The sequence below is a fragment of the Pangasianodon hypophthalmus genome, chromosome 17 (genome assembly GCF_027358585.1).
Source record: "Pangasianodon hypophthalmus isolate fPanHyp1 chromosome 17, fPanHyp1.pri, whole genome shotgun sequence".
Taxonomy (NCBI): domain Eukaryota; kingdom Metazoa; phylum Chordata; class Actinopteri; order Siluriformes; family Pangasiidae; genus Pangasianodon; species Pangasianodon hypophthalmus.
Genome location: NC_069726.1, coordinates 16,867,218 through 16,882,657, shown reverse-complemented (window position 1 = coordinate 16,882,657; position 15,440 = coordinate 16,867,218). Strand labels below are relative to the sequence as shown.

General features: G+C 39.2%; 1 protein-coding gene across 5 annotated transcripts in view; it reads right to left on the bottom strand.

The window, feature by feature from the left end:
- The window catches only part of pam (peptidylglycine alpha-amidating monooxygenase), a 74,446-nt gene that overhangs the window by 46,330 nt on the left and 12,676 nt on the right, over positions 1-15,440 (bottom strand). For all 5 annotated transcript variants that reach the window (XM_026941747.3, XM_026941750.3, XM_034312523.2 and 2 more), the window contains 3 exons: positions 14,123-14,240; positions 10,984-11,041; positions 2,119-2,206 (listed from right to left, as the gene is read on the bottom strand). In XM_026941747.3, the coding sequence (XP_026797548.2) occupies positions 2,119-2,206; positions 10,984-11,041; positions 14,123-14,240 (264 nt within the window). The remainder of the gene's footprint in view (positions 1-2,118; positions 2,207-10,983; positions 11,042-14,122; positions 14,241-15,440) is intronic.

Genomic DNA, 15,440 nt, shown 5'->3' with positions numbered 1-15,440 from the left:
GTTCCAAAAATATATTTAAATAATACGTTATTACAACCATAATACACAACAAATTACTTTGTACAGTTTTATAAGCTACATAACCATAACAGGAAATAAAAGATTTACTCAACTGCCTGGTGTGCAGTAAAACTGACTATTCCTGGCTTAACTGCTCTTCAACAGGAAAAGCAGCATTTCAGGTTTAAGGAGATTACAGGACGAGTTAGGAATGTTTCCTGCTGTACTAAACAGAATATCAGAGCGCACACAAAGGCATTTACACACAATGCTCACTACAATGTTCACTGTTTTCTTGTGTTTTTCACCCATGATATTTTGTGCAGTTGTGTTAAATCCTCTCCTCAGAGAACTACATTGATGTTGACAGTCATTTTCTCCCACAAGATGAGATGCAATAAAGAGTGATAGAGGGGACTCAAATCACATTCAACATTATACCTAGATATATCTTAAATTTAAATTTAGCCACAGAAGACACTCAGGCACTGTTTGTACAGTGAAAAACCTAGGGGTTAGGGTTAGGGTTCTTGATGAATGGATGAATGAATGAATGAATAAACAAACAAACAAAAGCCATCAAATCATATCCATTACGTTGCTGTTTTAGTGGTTTTCTTTTTGTACACTGTCCCAAAAAAAAAAAAAAAAAAAAAACAGCGGTGCACTTTGTAGGTATTGTAGTCTTTATCTCTAAAAGTGGTTTGGGCAAAAAGTCAGTAAATTTCAAAATGGTGAAAAAACTGGGTTTTTGCTGTACACCACACAAATTACATATAACCTCATGTAGTCTATAAACCACCAAAACCATGAAAAATTAGATTTTCCCAATATTAGATGTTTAAAGCAAAACAGTTAGCCCCAATAGTGCCAATCAAAAAGCATATTTATATGTTGTAAGTCACTGAAAATGTTTCTTTCAGGTGTTTCTACATGTTTTCACAAAAGTGTGTGTTCAAAAAGTGCCTTTAAACATGATTAATCTCATATTCATCTGCACAGGCCTATCCTGGTTGATGCCTATAACACAGTCTCTTGATGTCTGTCCCAGCTCACTGGATTTGCTGCATTTGGGTGTGATAAGTCACATGACCTGGCCTATTTTTTATGCCTCCTTCCCCTCAATGATACTCTGCAACATTCTTGATTTTTGGAGCCTCACAGGCATTTCACACTGAATGTTTGATGCTGTCTGGAGGAATATGGAGTCCCAAGGATTGAAGGGAGATTTATTTTTGATGAAAAGCACGTTCTACTAACAAGAGCAGGGACAGATTATGAAAATGTCTGCCACAGTATCCATTCATATGCAAGTCAAAGCAACCAAGCAAACACTTGCATTCAAAAATATAGATATAATCTTACAGCTTTGAAAAGTGTGTTTATCACCTCCGCATTTCATGGACAAAAATAACAGAGGCAGAGGATTGAGCTGTGGTCTCATTAGCGTGTTGGAAACGAGGCTGTGTTTTCTTTGCAGAGGCGTGGAATGGTCTGTCTGATGCTCTGCCCTGAAACAGTCCGGACTCGACCGTAATGTTCTCTTTGTGTTGCTTATCACACAGACCCAAGAGAAAAGACAGAAGGATGGCGGGGCAGAGCTGTGAGGCGGATATGAGAAATCCCCCCTCCCCCTCATCTATCCCACAACCCCACAGGGCAGCTCTAACAACCCCTGTTGTCAAGCTGGATGTGGTTGCCCTGGTAACAGGCGGGTTTATTAGTGTCTTCTCCACTCCCTCTCTTGCTCTCTCTCTTCCTCCCTCAAGAGGACAAAGCATCATTTGCTGTTTCTGTTATGTGGAGCATTCAGACCAGAATGAGCTGCTTAAGTTTCTTAATGGTACATCACTAAGCCTTAGTGCATAAGGCTAAATAAAATCAATTAGGGGTCTCAGGCAGTTTGTAATGATCCGTTCACTCCATTTGTTTTCATAAGTTTATAAATTATGGTCAACAAGAGTGTTTATCAGCCCCAGTAATGACAAAATGGCTAATCCGTTTGTTTTGAAAACTACTCCTTCATTCTGCACTGCATAAAGCCATGTAACACTTTTGTAAATTGATTAGTATTAGGGACATCAATCACAGTATAAAGTGGAAAAAAGAAGCACTCACCAGTAGCCTTTGGTGGAGTAGGGGGTTCTGCAGCCATATAAGAGCATGTGGTGGGCTGTGTCCATGGAAGCATGTGGCACAAAGTCCACTACGGAGAGAAACAGCCATGTGTTAGCACTTCAGACTGACATACATAAGAAACCAGTTCTTCCAAAAAAAAAAAAAAGGACATTAAAATAAGGCTGGACAATATGGGCAAAAATATCCTATCAATATACACAATATGTGTCAATATACTTAGTTCAGTGGAGGTTTAAACACAGGGTCACATTTAAAAATGTCCAATACATTTAAATCCAAAAAGTCTACTTAAACAAAGCCATAACAAAAAATACAACAAATCCTGATATAAAAATTCCAGACGACCCCGATATCCGGGATTGATATTAGCAGAAAATACTGCTTGACCGGATATAAGAGGGGAAAAAAGAACGGACACGATCGGATTCTATAACAGCATGAGGCAGAAATATCACAGAACTGTGCATTATAACAAAATGTAACGTAACAGTGTTGCACTCCAGTAATTCTGATAACAAAAGCAAGTCAAGTGGCTTTTATTGTCGTTTCAACCATATACAGTTGGTAAAGTACAAAGTGAAACCAAATAACATTCCTCCAGGACCATGGTGCTACATAAATCACAAAACTACATGAAACTACACAGAACTAACTAAAGACTACGCAGACTTACACAGGACCACATAAAGAACATGTGTTCAAAAAGTGCAAGTCAAGTACAAATTTCCTAAAACAGGACAATAGGCACAGTAAAGGACAGAAGTCCATAAGCACACAATAAGGACAGTGCAGCGCCGACTAGTTCTAGTGTGGATAAAGTGGGCAGAGTGCCATAAAAAAGATGCAACAATATAATAACAAAATGCTGTAAATGTAAACATAACATACTATGACACTATGTATTTACTATGATAAATACAGTATTAGCAGCAAGAGTGCATGTGGTCAAGTAGCTACTTATTAGAATCACACTCGTTCAGGGTTGCGGTGGACCTGGCTGTGCAGCAGGAATACATCCTGGATGGCACATCAGTCCATCACAGAGCACCATACACACCTAGGAGCAATTTAGCAAAGCCAATCCACCTACTGGCGTGTTTCTGGGAAGCTGGAGGAAACCAGAGAACCTAAATAAAACAAATTTAAAATTCATGATTTGTATGTTCTCATACAAGTTCATAAAATTCTGGAAGACTGGCTGTCAAATCAGAGCATTAGTCCTGCACTTATTGAACTATTCAAGTTTACTCTGCTTCCAGTTTGTAAACTCAAACCTAATCATTGTGCTACTGCAAACTCAGCAACATGGCCTCCACAAGAGCATCACCAAGGGTGGCAAATCAATACATTGATTTTGATTGATGCCCTGTTCCGGACGTTCTCTTCGGGCAAGCATAACGGAGTTCTAAATAATGCATGGGCTCGTCTGATTGACGGTCATCCCTGAATCGACTGAATAAAAAGCTACAAAATAGAGCAGGTACAGTTCATCTCTTGCCACTACACACAAAGTGAACTTATAAAACTTATCAAAAAACATGGTGGAAATTAACTTTTAATGAGTTGCAATACAGTGAGAGATTACAGAAGCATCTTTGAACAGCACTGGAGAAGGCTTATGGGGCTACGATGGATATGAAATGTGGATATGAACATAACTGTGCCCTCTGGGATGGCATATTTTCTCTCTCCTGTCAGTCAGAGAGCCACTAACTAATCGTGGGTGTTTCTGAGCTCATGTATGCAGAAGAGGGTAGATAGTGCTATCCTCTGAGTGTATTACGCTGCCCTGTGACGTAGCAGCAGTTTGAAAAGATGCTGTAATTGGCTTCACATGTCTTGGAGGAAGCATGCAATAGCTTTCACCCTCTCTGGTTATTGTCTGTCATGTGATAGGGGTAGCTGACTAGTGAGGTGGAATTGGCAGATTATCAAATTGGGGAGAAAATGGAGAGGGAAAAAGTATTAATTACTCTCAGAGGAAGCATAATTTCTCCATGATCCAATACTATTATTATTTGGAAAAAATCATTTCTCTTTTAGAGTGTGTGTCAGAATCCACACCAATAGAATCCCCATAAAAGAAGATTACACTGAGATATTACAGAAGATATTTGAGACTTGACTGAGGTCAAATCCTCTCTGACTGGAAGGGGATCTGTGTGCACAGTGGGTAGTAATTCTTACTCACAGTCCTTCTCTCCCTCTGTCACACACACCCAACCATTAACACTCAGTCCTCACTGAGAGCAGTCTGTAATGAAGTAGCACAATGCTTTGTCATTAATCAGAGCTCAGGAGCAAATTCTCAGTCCCTGCCTGGACAGCAAGAAGACAGGATAAAGTTATCACTTGTCAAACAGTCCAGCACCACACACACACCCAGCTAAACCCATACACATACACACACACACACACACACACACACACAGCCATAAGCAGAAGACAGCTATCCGTGTGGCTGGCTGCCACCGCTGGCTAATATCAATGCTCCCGTTAGTCGCCTCACTGAGCAGCACTGAAGAAGGCTTATGTGGATAAAGAGCAGCTGATTGGCTTTCTGCATCACAGGATCGCTTTCGCCGTTTTGTAATCTACCCTGCAGGCAGACTAATACAACAGCAAACACCTCCATTTTGATTAGGATGATAAGAGCCAGAACATGACAACAGGTGCAGGACACAACAGAGCTTCTGCACAAGAGTCACTTAGGTCTTTGATCATTGTATTTTCCTAAACATCAACCCTCTAGGGACTATAAAAGAACCACAATACAGGGGTGGGCAAATCATAGCCCAGACACAGAATCTGTCTAATATGTATGTAAGGAATAAAACATGATGCCCTGGTGTTGATTATTTACCTAACTACACATCTTAGAGCATTTTATCCCATTCATACGAATGATAGGTTTATATTTTACATGTGTTCATTCTAATATGTTATTGCTCATATACTAACAGCTCATTCTGATCGGAAGGTCATGAGTTCAAATCCCAGCACTGCCAGGCTGCCAGTGCAGGGCCCTTGAGCAATGCGCTTAACCCTCAACTGCTCAGCTGCATTAAAAAAAGAGATAAGTTTAAGTTTTTATCATTTAGATAAATGATCAGGGCATCTGCTAAAAGCCTTTAAATGTAATAATAAACGAATTTTAAAAAATTGTTGTGTAACAGCGTAAAAACTTATAATCAGTGATGTTTTTTGTTAGGAGACATTTATTTAACATTTATGGAAGTCATCTCAGTTATAAGCACAGAAAAGTCTTCAGGACAGAGCAGCTTATGCTTTCTGGTCTTTCTTGGTAAAACGACAAGCTGCGTTTTTTGAGAGAAAAAGAGAGGTTGGTGAGGGAATGACTGTATCATGGCTATAACATAAGTACGAACAGGAACCAACATATCGCTCTCACGTTCTGTAATATCAATTCTAAAATGTGAGACATTTAGTACATTGATAAACATTGCAAACGTTGGCGACTCGCTGTGATATAAGCGGAATAACACACTCCAGACCATGCTGTTATCCGTGCTGTTCCACAACACACCCCTCCCCGGCGTGCATTATTTTCATACAATAGCATGGTCTGGAGTCTTATTCCTTACATAAATTATGTAAAATTAGATATACAGATTCTATCTGAGACACAGCTATTTATATATAGATATCTTAAATATAGATATTTACACTCATGTTCACTTTATAAGGAACACCTGTACACCTGCACATTCATGCAGTTAGCCAATTAGCGAACCATGTGGCAGCAGCGCAATGCAAAAATCATGCAGATACACGTCAAGGGCTTGAGTTAGTGTTCACATCAAACAACAGAACGAAGAAAAAGTGTAATCTCTGACTGTGATCGTGGCATGGATGTTACCAGAAGGGCTGGTCTGAGTATTTCATAAACTGCTGATCTCCTGGGATTTTCACAGAATGGTGTGGAAAAACAAAAAACATCCTGTGTGCAGAGGGTCAGCAGGCTGAAACACCTTGCTGATGAGAGAGATCAGAGGAGAATGACAAGCCTGGTCTGAGCTGACAGGAAGTCTATAGTAAGTGCATTACTGTGCAGGTGTACAGATGTTCCTAATAAAGTGTACAGTGAGAATATCTTAGTAAGGCGTTGGACCACCAAGAGCCACCAGAACAGCTACACTGCTCCTTGGGATAGATTCTGTGGAACTGCAAAATCATTTAGCCCTCAATAAACCATTTTTTCCCCCTAAGAGTGCACATATATTTATGTAAAAGCTATGTTATACATCACTATATAACATATTCATACTTGGTATACCAAATATTTTTTCACATTCCACATGCAAGACAAGTACACAGGGCCTAAATTATTCAAGCTGCACCAAGCATAAGTAAAATGCACTCACCGAGAGACCCAAAGTAAATCTCTTGTAAAAGCAATTTGCTTAAGTTAATCACAATATGCCCCCAAAAACCTACTTAGTGCTCTCTCTCTCGGTTCAGTGGTGTTAATTTCCCTGTGAAGGGAGCAAGGCAAGGTTTTGCTTTCAAATCAGAAACATATGTATACGTCTCTAAGTTATTGAAAGTTTATCCAGAGCTAAGCAAAATGTGTGGCCCAAATACTGCATTATATTGCATTTCGCTGTGATTTGTCCGTATATAACAGCTTCATCTTCTTCAGTCAGCCCATAACGGTGTTTGATTCCATTATAAGGGCTGGAGATAGCTGACATGACAGAGAGAAAAAGCAGGCAGGCTGATGAAGCACTTCTGAGAGGAATAGAAACCATTAGTGAATGCTGCTGCTGATTTTGTGTGTGTGTGTGTGTGTGTGTGTGTGTGTCAAACAACTGATAGTGATAGATGAGGTCTGCTTCATGAAACAATGGCCTGAAAGGAAAAGGGAAGTCACAAACACAAGCACAAGTGTAACTGTACATGTCACATGAACTACCTGAGAGGTTGTACATGGTAGATATTACTTCATATGAGTTGTGATTTTGTGTATTTAAACATCAGAAAGGAAATCCTCCAAGACCACTGTATGATGAATGAAGTCTTATAGAAAATAAATTAGTTTAATACCTCATCTACCGAGCAGAAAAGCAGCTCATCTTTTAAGCAGAAATATTTTAACATACATAAGTAAAGATATATTTATTAGAGCTGGCACTTATTTGTATTAATTGTATGACACAGTGATATTAATTAGAAGACTATCAGGCTTATTCATTGTTCTTTACGTTCATAGTAGCTGAACTGTGTAGAAATTACAGTTTTTTAATTTTATTTATTTATTTATTTTTACACTCTTCTCCTACTACCACCAACACTTGAGCAAAGACTGGACTGTACCGGTCACAGTGATGACAGTTAAAGCAATAGCTTCATATTATGGCACATAACAATGCCAACATGTGCCTGAATAAACAGAGGTCCTTTATCTGATTGGCCGACTGGTTGACCACCTTATACTGGGCGCAATAAAATTATGGACCTCAAAACCCAAATAAACCTTTTTTTTTTCTCCTTAGTCCTCTACGATAAAAATATTTTAAAAATCCTTTCGCTCAAAATCATAATTTGAGCAGACAGCCGTTGCTCCCAAAGTGCCTTTCAGGCTTATTAAATCACATTATGGATACAAAATTAATCGATTTACATAAACACTGCCCTACATTTTTCATGTCACAGACACCGTTATGCAGAGCGACTCCAAAAACGCTGACAGATGGATTCAAATGCAGAAGGATTCATAACTTGAAGAACAAGAGACAAATCTACTAGTGCTTGACTGATCTGGGTAAAAATAGCACAATAAAGAGAAAAAGCTTGACATGACCCTTGTCTGGTGTGAATCTGGGGTTAGGCTTTTGAGGAAGGAAGAGACACTTATTCAAAATGAAGAAGAATAGAAGAAGCTTGCTCAAACACTGAGGAAACTGCAAGATCTTGCATTACGAGCTTGATTAAACCTCAGCGAAAGACAGGCCAGACGGCCTTAAGGTGAAGACCTGAGCTGGCAGGTGTGTGGCTCAGGTGGGGGAATCTCACCGAGAGAACATCAGGACATTATAGAGCAGGAGGGCAACGGAGTTCCGAATGATCTGTAGAGGAGATATAGTACATGAAAGACCAGGAAGAAGAGAGTTGTAGTAGACAAGCCTAGAAATAACTAAATAACTAGGGCATGTATAAGAAGATGAGCACATTCTATAGTCAGAAATGATCATATGTCTCTGATGTTATTAAGAAGAAATATGCAGGATTGGCTCATCTAAAAGCACACCAAGATTCTTAGGATGGACTGTGATGGTGTCAGTGGTGATAGGTCCAGTAGGGGGAAGTTCATGGCTAGGTCAGAATTCAGTTCATTTTTAATGTATGTTATTTCAGTTTAAGTGGTACATCAGTTCCATTTCTTGGTATTTCAGGTCAGTTTTTAGGTATATGGGGTACACCAGTTCCGTGTTTTTCTGGTACGTTAATTCAGGTTTTGTTTCAAATTCATTGGGTCAAATATACAAAACAGACAATACATGGTATTTGGCTCATGTGAAAGACAACATTCTCAAGAGATACTCTTAGTGAACATTTTTTTTTGTTTGTTTTTGTTAAATCAGAACCTTGGTGCATCACAAACAGCTGTTTGGTTTGGTAAGAAGAAGGAATTGAACAGTAGTGGTAGCAATAGTAAATACACTCATATGTGCTTTTCGAACATCCCAGTCCAGATTTAGTCCCCCTGTTATAAATAAGCTCTACTCTTCTGGGAAGGCTTTCCACTAGATTTTGGAGCGTGGCTGTGGGGATTTGTCCATTCAGCCACAAGAGCATTAGTGAGATCAGGCACTGATGTCAGATGAGGAGGTCTGTTGCGCAGTCGGCGTTCCAGTTCAACCCAATGGTGTTCAGTGGGGTTGAGGTCAGGGTTCTGTGCAGGACACTGAAGTTCTTCCACTCCAACCTTGGCAAACCATGTCTTCATGGACATTGCTTTGTGCACAGGGGCATTATCATACTGGAACAGGTTTGGGCCTCTTAGTTACAGTGAAGGAAAATCTTAACACTACAGTATACAAAGACATTTTTGACAAGTATGTGTTTCTAATTTCGTGGCAATATTTTGGGACCACATATGTGTATTATGGTCAGCTGTCCACATAATTCGGGCCATATAGGTTAGCATGATAGACCACAAAGGACAACAATAGTGAGTAAGTGAAAAGAAATCTTGCAAGAATTTCAGCTGAATAGCTCGGGATCACTTGAGATTCGATATCTCAAAGCCTATCATAAAGAGAAATATACAGGCATGACCACAGCCTTGATGGATGAGCTGAAAAGTAACCTGTTCCAGAGTGACAGGAAGAGGAATATGTGGAGAATAAAATACATCACTCAGGGTCCAATGCACATCGCTTCATCTGGGAAATATGACGGCGCCGACATGTATAGCTGCTAGTAGACCTGGCTCGCTTGTCTTTACTGATGATTGGACTGTCAGCAACAGCAGCATGATGATGTCTAAAGTCTACAAAAGCATCAGATCCAGCCGGACGCCTCAAAACTTGTATGTGCCATACTAGGGAGCTATCAAAATTTTAAGGGCCAAACCTGAAATGTTTGCATCGGCCAAGTCAAAGAAAAAAAAAAAACCTCAATTGCAAATGGCTGCATTAGAGCCTTGGCAGGGCATCACTGTGATGCCCAGCATCTTGTAATGTTTACTGATTACAGACTTCAGGCAGTCATTGATCGCTAAGGATTTACTACCAAACATGTCGATGTTACTTAAGATCATGTGCATTTGTCCCATCTCCTGAAATAGAGAGAGGTGAATATAAAACGACTGAGACTATTACACGTTTCATGTAATAGAGTTTCTAATTACAACAAATTAAATCTAATATTGTGGACTTCAATCTCATTGTTAATGATTTCTTTTGAATCCGTGATATCATTATAGATCGCACTGTAAATATAGCACACGGTATGAGAAGCAAACAATAGTTCCATTTTCTCCTAGCCCATATTTGTAATAATGAAGCAACAAACTAGCACATATAAAAAAATGGCCTAGTCATTTCATATGTTATATACCATGTATAAAACACATTCTTTGATGACAGTGCTGCAGCACATAAAGATGCAAAAATATGAGTAGCTACACAAAGAAAAAGCCATCTTGTCAAGTCCTTTTTAACTAAAACAGAGCACTCTGATTTGGGAGCAGAATTGATGCTGTAACCATCACTGAGGCGAAAAACAATGTGTGTTAACGCTCTGGCTACAGCTGTGAAGTGTGTGATGTGATTCCCTTCGCTTCTCTGTGAGAGCCTGTCCAATAAGATTTAACAGGACTGGAGACTCGCTCTCTTTATGGTCCTGCTAGTGATGGTGCAGGAGGAATGCGGCTGAATAGGTGGTAATCTCATTCTGCTGGGACTAGGCAAACACAGACTGTAAGCTTAGGCATATGGAACAGAAGGAAACAGCAGCCACTTGTAGGGTTATAGGTCATCATGGTGTTATGGGATCTCTTTGGCCTCGCTGGACTCTGCAAAGGTCTTCACTGGAGAACATAGCTGATACCAATACCAATAGCATTACCAATAGCAACCAGAATCTCATATAAAAACCCATTATGCAGCAAAGAGATTGGACTGAAGTGGCTTGATGAGATTAAATGCCATAGATGAATTCCATGCAATATTTGTTAAGGATACAAAAATGGTGAACTCAGCATATAATCACTTACACTCCTTAAAAAAAAAAAAAGCACTTTATAAAATAAACACTCTTTCTCCTCTCACAGGTTCACAGGATTTCTTTCTTAATTATTGTGCAGTTGTTACTCACCTATATAGGACTCCCTTGGTGTGGGCACAGGAATAGCCATACAGTAATAGGAATCAGACTGCAAAACAACAAGAAACGTACATCACTACATGTAAACAAGCAAATTACACTGAAGCCAGTATGATAATGGCTAAAATGCTGATGGTGATTATTTCACTTAAATAATAATAAATTTCGCAATTTATCATAAAACATTTTTACTGGACAACACTAATTTTTTTAATCAACAGAAAACATCTTGATTTCATACATTACCAGCCTTTATTTCTTCACATGTTTAAAACAAAGGCTGTTTGAGTGCTGATTAAGAGTAAATATGGAAAATTGGGTAAAATTGGGAAAGGAAAAGAAAGGAAAAGAAAGGAAAAGAGAAAAGGATGAAGGAGAAAGGCATGGAAAAGAGAAACAAAAGGTACAAGGAAAGGAGTAATGAAAGGAAAAGAAAATTAAAATAAAAAGGAAAGGAAATAAAAAGGAAAGGAAAAGAGATTTAACATAATGTGATTGGTCAGAAAGGTTAAAATACAGATTAGCCAACTTTAACTATTCTCACAAATTTGGCGAACTTGTGATAAGATTTTGATTAACTGTGCAGCCTTACTTAAGCATTTACTAAGTATATCACAAACACAACTGAAATAGAATCTGCATCATAGTAAATCTGGTGTATGAGTCATGTCTGGTGTGTCTGGACTGTGGTGGTATTGACAGCATGATGCATCATTTGAAAACAAATGAACACAATGCATGTTCGCTGAAGTCAATCCTTCCTTACTGTCAAAATATTGTGATATTGAGTTGTGACATCCAAATATTACAATGTTTAAGGTTAGTTCAATTGTGAATGAAATGTATAATTATAGTTCAGCCAGCCGCTGTCTCTACACTCCTGAACACATCCCTAATTCAGCAACCAGCCAATGAGAAGCAAGCAGACTGGTGATGTGATTCAGATGGCTCTGCTCTAACACACTTCCCTACTCGGGTTTTATTCACACTCCTCCTGATCGACCTTGCATAGCATGCCATAATCAGGCTTTATTTCAGAGAGAGGCCAACACAATGCACTTAATCCAATAACAGAGATGACAGGATGAGCCCTGCCCAGACACAGAGGAGTTTTATTCTGTGCTCTCTCTCTCTCTCTCTCTCTCTCTCTCTCTCTCTCTCCCTCTCTCTCTCTCTCTGATCCCTTTAACGCTAGGGATCAGCTCAAACAAGTCAAAGCACAGCTCTCAAAATAACTTTTTTCATCAGGTTCACACCAGAAGTGACACAATGCAAAGGTGTGTGTGTGTGTGTGTGGGGGGGGGGGGGGGGGGGGGGGGGGGGGGGGGGGGGGAATGCAAAATGGAGTTCAAACAGCCATTCAGTGACATTACTAACAAAAATGACAGCAAGTCATTTGCAGTGCAATGCTGTAATTGCTTGGCTACGGCTGAGAGCTTTTGGCTGTCATCTAGCCCTCTGACTTTCTGCTTTAGGGCAACAAGACTGAATCAATTTTTCATTCAGCTGTGGCAATAGTGAACTAATGCACTAATACAGGGCAATTTGCTAAGTGAAGTTCTGTCAGGAGCACAGCATTACTTATTTTAGCCTCTATCAGGAGTTAGGTTAAATCTAAAAAACTAGAGATTCAACTCAAGTTCATTAAGGCCTGACCCAATATACAGATCCTGTCTAAATCAACCTTAACAAACAAAGTCATAATCTTAAAACACACACACACAAATAAGAGAGAAGCAACAGCAAGCAAAACAACTTGAGAGACACCCCTGAGCCAGGCAAAGGTCATCAGCTGATCAATAGCTCAATATGGACGAAGCTGGCTGCTCAAACTCAACTCTTGTTTCCTCGGTGATATTACATTCACATCCCCCCTCCTCCCAGCCGAGTTATCAACGAGAGCCTGCGATGAATCACTTGCCGATGAGTCATAGAGCTGTAAGGAGAATAATAATAGCAGCAGCCCATCAGCCCCTCCCCAGTTCCTGAGACTTTCACAATCTTGAGAAGCAGAGAAGCTCTCCAATGTTCATAGAATTTGTTATACTTGATAAATCCTCCCTTTTCCTCATATTACGGTTTTCCTGTTCTATGGAACAAAGTGCAGCAGCTTCTGAGGCAGCTGCAAGGGCCAATTAGCTCTGGCCTGCAGCAATGAGTCCAGCTTTAATGACTACATTAGTGCCAGATCGATACGGAGCACACAAACACTGCAGGAGATCCAGGCCAGGCCACAGTGCACATTTCCTAAGTGGAGGCAGCTTTAGGATCATTGGAAACAGCAAGCCAGAGCAGTGCATGCCGAAGCAAGGCCATGATAAAATGCTTTTAGGGAGTTTTGGAACAGAGGTGGAACATACAAAAAAAATTCAACATGGGGTTCCCATGTGTTGCAAAGGTAAAGGGTTCCCCAACCTTCAGGAGTGAGCTCAAATCCAATGATAGAATTGCCCTGCTTTCTGGGTGAAAAGGATGAAATTATTCTTTTCCCTATTAACAAGGACAACACCAGCCAATTGGATTCATCTGTGAGCTCAGATATATGAAAGAAGTTAGCACTCTTCTCTACCCTTCATAACTTGAAGGAAGCATGTTAGCCTTTGCACTCCCCGGTTAACGTAACAGGGGAGAACTGGCATGACTACATGACTAAAATGGGAGAAACAGGGTAAAAACAGTATGAGCATATATTGTGGTTTCGGTATATGATGCTATGTTCTTACAGGTTTGGACTTACATTAAAGGTCATGTACGAATTACATATGTTTCCAAATGAATCATAATTATACATAAATATCACATTTATACGACTCACAATATTGCTATGGATCTGGCTAGTTTGCATTGTGTGACCCAGAAATTAGCTCCACCTCCAGCCAAAACAGAGCTACTCAGCTCCGTCTCTTTTACTTGGTGAAGGAGAAAGTTTGTTTTTTATTTATTTTTTATTTTTTTTCTGCAAGAGAAGCCTCGTAAGTAGCAAGGAGCTCTAAAAAAAATTGCAAACTTCACCTTTAATTGACATAACACTTTTTAACTGACATAACGTAATTAGTATTCTGTTCCTACATATTTAACCTTAACAGAAGCTTGACAGAAATCTTACACTAGCCATTTTGAGCTTTCTTACCACTGTTGGGATGACCCCTGGCATGCGGATATCCAAGGAGAAGTTGTAAGGGTTGGACAGAACGAAAGGCTGCCTGGCCTGGGAGCAGTCGTTCGGCTCAGACCACGTCTCTTCAAATCTGAACAGCATGGAAGACACTCAGGTCATCTCAAACACACCGCACAGAGGCATCTCTCCATCAGCCATCAGAAACTATAGTTCAAATCTAAACTTTAATCAGAAGTTATACATTATACAAATCGAATTCTATTATACAGTCAGATTACTGAGTTAAACGTATGGGTGGACAATATGAAAAAAATATATCAGGATACTTGATGATATGCATCATAATATAAAGGTTTGCTTGCAATCTGTCAGCAAAACAGTAGAGTTGTAGTTTTAAAATCTGTGTTCAGTGATTCAATGAACATTGCTGTTATACAAAAATATTCTGCTTATACCACAGCGATTTGCCAACTATTACAATGTTTAATTTATTAATAATACTTCAATACATTGCTTATTTTATTAGTTTATGGAGAGATTTAAAGTTGTGGAACTTGTTTCCAAGAGACAAGTTAATTCCTGTTCTCACTTACATTATAGCTGCAGTAAACAGTCATTCCCTCCCTACACTATCTCTCTCTCTCACACACACATACACAGCTTGTCATTTTACAGAGAAAATGGAAAGCATAACTGAGACGGAGAACGCTTACAACCGAGACTCCGTCCATAAATGTTATATAAACGTCTCCTAACAAAAGATTCACCACATTAACGATTATAAGAATTACTTTGTTAAACATGTTTATAAATCCATTTATTATTAGTCTTAGATTATGTGGAGAGCCTGCCACACAAGCGCCTGTGTATGAGGCGTTACTACAGAAGCAATAAAGTATTGGAATGAGTGCATTAAATATTAACCTATCATTCATGTTAGAGCTGGAACCACCTGTGGATTTATACAAAAATAATGCACACCTACTGACCAATCGGTTTCAAGCATTCACCAGCACTGTGGTGTAAATAGGAGAGAAAATTCTGTACACAACAATAATTTGAAAGATTCAGCACAAAATTGTAACATTTACTAGCCTGCTTCAAATCAGAGTTTGTCATTTTTATAAAAATACTGACAATATTCTCTACATCTTAGAAAAGTGACAGAATTTATTACAATATTGATATTATATTATCATATTTAAGTTATAGATATGTACATTTCTATTGCACTGCAGATAAGGCAAAGTGACTTATTTGCTGTTTTTATACTGCACTGTGACGTAATTTGTGTGTGATGAGTTATAATTAGAAACAGCAAACGCTAGTT